The 7905-nt window shown below is 41.4% G+C and overlaps 1 protein-coding gene and 1 pseudogene across 19 annotated transcripts in view; both read left to right on the top strand.

Moving 5' to 3' along the window:
* The first annotated feature begins 714 nt into the window (after positions 1 to 714).
* The window catches only part of ARMC3 (armadillo repeat containing 3), a 101860-nt gene continuing 94669 nt past the window's right edge, over positions 715 to 7905 (top strand). For 4 of the 19 annotated variants that reach the window (XM_025463963.3, XM_035713202.2, XM_049099881.1 and 1 more), the window contains exons 1-2: positions 928 to 1053; positions 4657 to 4705. In XM_025463963.3, the coding sequence (XP_025319748.3) occupies positions 4658 to 4705 (48 nt within the window). In that variant the 5' untranslated portion in view covers positions 928 to 1053; position 4657. Of the gene's footprint in view, positions 1054 to 1080; positions 1178 to 4656; positions 4706 to 7905 lie in introns of those variants that run through there. The other 15 variants (XR_003142877.3, XM_049099879.1, XM_025463962.3 and 12 more) reach the window with 9 other exon arrangements.
* On the top strand, positions 5110 to 7488 carry LOC112670394 (tubulin beta chain-like; annotated as a pseudogene).

Here is a 7905-nt window from a genome sequence, read left to right as displayed (position 1 = left end):
CACATGGCCTGGCAAACAGGAGATGCTTAATAAATATTTGTTGATGAAACGATGAAGGGACAGTGAGCAAAATCCAGAGGAGAAAAGTATGGACAAACTGGAGGAACAGTAAGTTTGACTGGTGCTTGTGTTGTGGGAGAGTGGTGGGCCGCGCAGATAGAACAGGATGGAGCAGACAGTTTTGAATACCAGGCTCATGAGTTCAGGCTTTATTTTAGGAAGCCAACTGAAGTTTGAGTAGGGGAGTGACATGTCTAAAGCAATAATTCTGGGAAGGTTGATGTGTCTCTGGTATGGTGAATGAACAAGAAGGAGAGAGGAACCAAAGTCATCAGAAGCCAAAAAGGAGGACATGCATTGGGTGACAGGATCGAAGAGAGTGAGTGGATTCCAAACAAGATGAGGAGGGCCAGTGGACTTAACTGCTGATTGGAGGGGAAGGTGGAGGACGAAGAAGGGCAATGGAGATGTAGGCCGTAGGGAAGAATGACATAAAGTGGGAAGAAAGGCGGAAGAGGAGATTGTCAAAGGACATGGTAAGCTCTGCCCCAGTGCGTCGAGGGTGTCCGTGCGGGCCTGGGGCTTCGTGGCGTCGGGGCAGGAAGTGGCCTTCGGGAGTCCCCTGCAGGTGCTGGCCGAGGCCTGTCTTTGGGAGAGAGCAGCAGCATCTCGCGTGTGAATCCGGAGCCGGTCCTCCGGCTGGAAGTCCTCCGGGCTGCACTGCCTGCTGACGTGGTGTTCACCCGGGCGGGCCTGCGACAGCCAGGAGGGGCAGGCGTCTCACGTCCATCCTGCCTCAAGCCCGGGGCTCCAGGAGCGGAGGGCGCCCGACGCCCGACGCCCTTCCCCACCCGCCCCTTGCCTAAGGCTGGACCGCGAGCGCCTGGGGCTGCGGGCGCGAGCTTCCCCGGCGGCGGCGCGCGCTCCCCTGCGCGCAGGCGCGGCCCGGTCGCCTAGCAACCAAGAACAACGGTGCCTAGGAGGCGGGGGCCGGCGCGGCAGTTGCAGCTCTCCGGGTCGGAGGGGCAGCGGCTGCGAGGGATCTCCTGGCAGGTAAAGGCAGGCGTGCGGCTGCGCAGCCACTCCCGCTGTTTGGAGAGGCCCAGGGCCGAGGCCTCCGCAGGACGTGGGCAAGGAGAAGGTGCCCCGCCGGTGGGGACATCTGGTCCAGCTGAGGGTGCGAACACTTTGGAGGGGTTGTCGGTCCCCGCCCTCTCCCCACAGTATTAGACGGGGGTCGGGGTGGGTTTCAGAAGCATCCTGGCCACCTTCCATTTAACAGGTGATGAAACTGAGGCCCGGAAAGGGGATCAGAGGGTCTAAGATTTCGTTACTTGACTCTCAGCAACTCAAGTTGCAGTCCCCACTTGCTCTAGCCTCTCTCCTCCCCTTCAACTTTTCTCAAAAAAAGGTCTCCCCATTGGAAAACACTTAAGGTCGTGTAGTCTGAAAGCTCACAAAGTAGTACAAATGGTTGATACATTTGTGGGGGGGAAAACGTGGCTCCGCTCTAATAATCGAGAAAATGCGCATTGAAAGCAAATTTGTTTTCATACTCAAGGCCATGAAGTTCATGCCTTTTCATCCAATTATTTGACTTTATCTTAAAGAATCAGTTGCGACGTGGATGAACATTTTACGTGGAAGGATGTTCATTGCAGCCGTATCCATAATCTCAGGAAATTGGAAACAAATGCTCAACAATAGGGGACTGTCTAGATAAACAGTGAATTTTACAATATTATTTCATTTTGTACTTTTTTGTTTTTTTAAAAAAATATTCTATTTAAATTCAATTTACCAACATATAGTGCAATATTATTTTAAATGACATGTTATGCTGATTCATTGGAGATAATTGAAGCAATAAATGGAGATGGAGAGTTCATGAACTTGTCCATTGGTTTAAGAATATATGGGAAAATGGTTCCAGGAAGGGAAGTTGAGAATAGGAGCTAGAAATCCAGATAGGATGGTAAAATCACTATAGAAAACACACAAAAAAAGGAACTGTATTGAAATAGTGACGATCCCCCTTGAGTTTTTTTTTTTTCCTGAGTGATTTTTTTTATAATCCCGTGAATCCTTGTTTTCCAAATCTTCTGTAATGAAATGTATTACCTCTATAAGTGGACAGTAGGCACAGAACTATACACTTAAATATGATTAAAATGTTAAATTTTACATTATGTTTATTTCAGCACATTAAAAAACATCAATGGGCAGGTGATAAAATAGTCAAGGAAAGCAGGTTTGCTTCAGACAGTCAAAGGGATTTATTTTCTTAATTTGACATCTCTGAAGGTTTAAAGGAAAACAAATTTTAAAAGAATAAAATAAGGTAATTTGGTTGTATCATGTTGATTTTAAGTGAAATGTTCAATTTACAAAGTTAAAAAAAAACACTTTAGGGTTATTTCTGAGGCTCATTGCCCCTGGTTCTGTGTCAGTTGTATACTTTCTCCCTCATAACTATTATGCTCAGTATGACAATAAAAACACTAAATGCTTCCTACCTCACGTATTCCTAGGATCAGCTCCATTGCTATAATCCTGAGTTAAGGCTCTTCTAACCTCTGTACTCTTGAATATGCAATTATTCAAAGCCACTATCATGAAATGGGAAAAATAAGTTCCTGAGTGAAAATCAGATGACGTACATAATTTTGTGCAGGTGTAATTCAGGTCCTTCTAAAACATTATTCATAAGCAGTTCTTATGTAAATCAAAGGCTGCTATATCTTGGAATTGGTTGCAAAGAGCTCTGAAATTTCTTTTTCCTAGAGATTAGTCATAGGATAGATTTTCATTTGTCCAGAATAATTTCTTTGCATCTGCCTGGAATATTATAGACACAAAGTCTAAGGTCTTGTGCTTTTTAAGCATCCATGAAATATGTTTCAGTTTTGAAAAAAATATTGCTTCTAAAATCTGAAAACTGAAAAATTAACATTAAATGTTTTTAATATTAAATTACATTTGAAAACAATTTTCTCATTTTTTCAAGAATTTCCAGGTGTACAAACTGCTTAATAATTTCAAACGCTGAACTTCAAAATTTTTTATGATTAAAATTATATTTAATGGAGAATGTGGGTACATTTTAATGTTTAATATATTGGATATAATATGAGGTAGTGCATAACAGCATAAACTTGCCCAGACCCTCAAAAATCTTGAAATCTGTGACCTGAACTTAGGAACCTGGATATCTTTCAGAAATCCTTAGGAGTTTCTATGAACATGTGACTTTTTAAGGTATGTGATAAATTCTGATCAGTGTTTCTTATGCTAGGAGTTGCATTTGTGCCTTGACAAACAATCTAAACTAACTCTGACATTGTAGATTCTCCCCAAGATTTTCGACTTCCTAGAATTTCTCTGGAAGCTATAGTCATTTCCTTGAGACTAGTTTATACCATCTGAGATTGTGCAAATGCCAAACATAACCCCACAAACTCTCATTGGAGAAAATTCTGAAGATTTCTAGGGTTATTCTAATAGTCACCAACACCTTAGAAAACTCTCTATACCCAGGTGGTTACTCCTCTGTAGTATATCAACTCTGAATACCAATCCTTTGACTTTTTGTCTGTATAGGCATGGACATACAAGGGCAGATGGAAAAAGGTCCTGCAAGCAGTAACCCCAGAATCTCTTCAGACTCTCAATTAAATTTTTTTTGAACTATGGATTATATTAGAGAAAACTTCCAGATATCTGGGGAATTGACACAAATGTTAGTTTGGAGTTGGTATGTCTTCGGTATCATTCATACAATCATACTCTCAGGAAAAAACAGTTAATGATTTTTATGAATATTGAATGCCTATTATGTACCGGACACTGTTGGGATAAGATCAGTGCGAGAAAGCAGACAAAACTCCCTTTGTGGCAAAAGATTCTTGCAGATCTCAAAAGTAACTTGGATGTAGTCTCCCAAATTATCCAGAAGTGAGCTGTAAACATGGCAACTGTTTCCTATTTTGTAAGTAAAAGTTATGTCACTAATTTATTCTCTTCCTTACAAACTGGAAGCCAGGACTAGTGTTCAACAATCTTATCAATAGGTTCCTTAAAAGTTGCAGAATTTGAAATAGGAATGTAGGTAACATATTTATACATGTACAATAATGTACATGTATTGTGTATTTTCTTTTTGGGTAAAATTAAATGAGGAAATAAATCTCCTGCTAAGGGCATAGGTGGGGATCCCTGGGTGGCTCAGCAGTTAAGCACCTGCCTTTGGCCCAGGGCGTCATCCTGGAGTCCTGGGATCAAGTCCCACATTGGGCCCCCTGCATGGAGCCTGCTCTCCCTCTGCCCGTGTCTCTGCCTCTCTCTCTCTGTGTGTCTCTTATCAATCAATAAATAAAGTCTTAAAAAAAATAAGGGAATAGGTAATTACAATGTATTGTAATTGTAATTACAATTGTAATCACAATACATTGTAATTGTGTATATAATGTACAAATGACACTTTTTTTTTTTTTTAAAGTAGGCTCCACATCCAGCGTGGAGCCCAACATGGGGCCTGAACTCACAACCCTGAGCTCAATACCTGAGCTGAGATCAAGAGTCAGATGCTTAATCAACTGAGCCATCCGGGCTCCCCTACAAATGACATTTTTAACTATTTATTGCATCTTTTTCCAGAATGGGTAAAAAGATAAAGAAGGAAGCAGAACCTCCTCCTAAGGATGTGGTAAGTTTCTGATTTGAATATTATAGCAGCACATTAACAACCAGATTTAAAAATAAATTGTTCAAACAGTTTGGCACATACCAGTATATACATGAGTACACAGTGGCAGAAGTCCAAAGTCTGACTAATGATAAGATTAGAGAAATCTAACATTATATAAACAAACATTTACAATGTTGTCATTACATAATTAGCACAATTAGAGAGTAATTATTAGCTTTTCCAGAATGTGGATGGCATGTTTATAAGCCTAGTTAATGAACAAATAGTTTTGGTTTGTGCTTTTAAATATTTTAAATTTATATTTGCCTGTCTCTCATTAATGTTAATCATCCAAGTGAATTTTCAAAAATACCTAGAGTTTATGCTATAGCTATTAAATGTACATATAAGACTGTCTGAAGATGACCATTTGGACATTAGAAGTCTTGTATTTTCCAGTTCTATGGAGGGAAAACTCTGGGTTCATCCACTTTTTCTATTCCAAATATTTGAGTAATGTATTGCCTGCAACACAAAACCCTGTGTCTCCTAAAAGAATGGTTTTATCTTATTTCTTTAAAGTTTATGAATTACCAAGAGATTGTGTTAAAAATAGAAAATGAACTTGGACAGTTTTCAATGTAGAAACTTATTTTGAAACAGACATTTGGTGTAATTTTCTTCAAATAAAATGAAAAAAAAAAAAAAAAACCGCTTAGAGTTGGTCAGTAGACTCACAGGATTTTATAGTTTGAGAGAAGCTCAGCTTAATGCAGGATCTTCTCAACAGCACTGGAGCTTTGTAGCTACAAATGTCCCAGCTCTGCCTCTCATGAGCTGTGTTATTTGGCACAGTTGCCAAATGTGGCTGAATTATTTCAGTTTTTTACAAAAATTTCTTCAATGTAAATTATAATATCCAATTCATTTTGGTTGTTGTGTGAATTAAGATGAAATAAAACACATCAAGTTTTCAGTACCTTGCACATAGTTAACACTAGTAAATAAAACCTATTATTATGGGACTTCTTTAGACTCTGATACACACGCACATGCATATGCACGCACACACACCCCTATGTAACTTCTTAGGTATGATCCTTCAATGCAGTTGAGAATAAAGACTGCAAAAGCATCTGTCTGCCCAGTTCTAGGAAAGCTTTGCAGAGATAGATGGTCATTGTGGTTAATGATGCATTTTCATCATTCTAGTTGTTCTCCCTTTGGACATACTCCTAAAATATTGCAAATTCTCTCCTTATTTTTTCATTGTAGCCTAAGTTTGCATTACTCCTTTTTACTGCAACATAGCATTATTTTTTCAAGATTTTATTTTATTTTATTAAAGATGGATCCATCTATCTATCTATCTATCTATCTATCTATCTATCTATCATCTATCTATCTATCTCTATCTGATGGAGAGAAAGAGAGAGCATGCGCCCAGGGAAGGGCAGAGGGAAAACTCTCAGGCAGACTCCCTGCAGAATTCAGAGCCTGATGGGAGCTCGATCCCAGGACCCTGAAATCATGACCTGAGCTGAAATCAAGAATTAGACACTTAATGAACTGAGCCACCTAGGTTCCCCAAGATTTTATCTTTTTTAAAAGATTTTACTTATTTATTTATGAGAGACACAGAGATAGAGATAGAGATAGATAGAGATAGATAGAAATAGATGATAGATAGATGATAGATAGATAGATAGATAGATAGATAGATAGATAGATAGGTAGAGAAAGCCAGAGACACAGGCAGAGGGAGAAGCAGGCTCCATGCAGGGAGCCCAATGTGGGACTCGATCCCAGGTCCCCAGGATCAGACCCTGGGCTGAAGGCGGTGCTAAACTGCTGAGCCAGCCGGGCTGCCCTATTGTTGTTATTTTGATAGGGATTAATTACATCAAGTATCCCTCCATAGATGAATAGATAGAGAAGATATGGTATATATATATGTGTGTGTGTGTGTGTGTGTGTGTGTGTGTGTGTGTGTGTGTGTATATATATATAATGGAATATTAGCCATAAAAAGATTGTCACCTTGCTATATAATGCTGACCTGCGCAAGCTGGCTGTCAATATGGTCCCCTTCCCCCGCCTGCACTTCTTCATGCCCGGCTTCGCCCCACTGACCAGCCGAGGTAGCCAGCAGTACCGGGCCCTGATGGTGCCCGAGCTCACCCAGCAGATGTTTGATGCTAAGACCATGATGGCTGCCTGTGACCCCCGCCATGGCCGCTACCTGACTGTGGCCGCAGTATTCTGGGGCCGCATGTCCATGAAGGAGGTGGGCGAGCAGATGCTGAACGTCTAAAACAAGAACAGCAGCTGCTTCGTGGAGTGGATCCCCAACAACGTGGAAACAGCTGTCTGTGACATCCCACCCTGGGGGCTGAAGACGTCCGCCACCTTCATCGGCAACAGCATGGCCATCCAGGAGCTGTTCGAGTGCATCTCAGAGCAGGTCACGGCCATGTTCCGCGCAAGGCCTTCCTACACTGGTACACGGGGGAGGGCATGGACGAGATGGAGTTCACGGAGGCCGAGAGCACCAGGAGTGACCTGGTGTCCCAGTACCAGCAGTACCAGGATGCCACGGCCGAGGAGGAGGCGGAGGAGGAGGTGGCCTCGAGCTGATAGCTGGTAAAGCGCGTGGAAGCCGTGTGAACTCTTTATTCGCTCCCAACCTGTTCTCTGACAGCCGTGTCTCTGTGCGCACTCGCTCTTCTTCCTGTCTGGACGTCACATGCTGTACAGACGCCACCATTAAAGCATTTTCACAGTGAAAAAAAAAAAGTGAAGTAAGTCAGACAAAGAAAGACAAATACCGAATGATTTCAGCCATATGTGGAATTTAAGGAAAAACCAAATGAACAAACAAAACAAGAGACAACAAAGAAACAGACTTTAAATTCAGAGAACAAACTGGTGGTTAACCGCCAGAGGGGAGATAGGTGCTGAATGAGTGAGATAATAAAAGGGATTAAAGAGTACACTTATCTTGATGAGAACTGAGAAATGTGTAGAATTGTTGAATCATTATATTATACATGTGAAATTAATATAACACCCTATGTTAATTATATTTTTTTAAAAAGTAGAGTAAGACCAAAAAAAAAAAAAAAATGGCCAGGCTGTGTTACAATTGCCAGTGGTCCTTGACTATTGCCTGTCCTCAGGGTCCTTCCATCCTTCTCCTACTCTGACTTTATGTTAAT

The sequence above is a fragment of the Canis lupus genome, chromosome 2 (genome assembly GCF_003254725.2).
Source record: "Canis lupus dingo isolate Sandy chromosome 2, ASM325472v2, whole genome shotgun sequence".
Lineage (NCBI taxonomy): Eukaryota > Metazoa > Chordata > Mammalia > Carnivora > Canidae > Canis > Canis lupus.
Note: the sequence above shows the minus strand (reverse complement) of the source record. Positions and strands in the feature narration are given on the sequence as shown.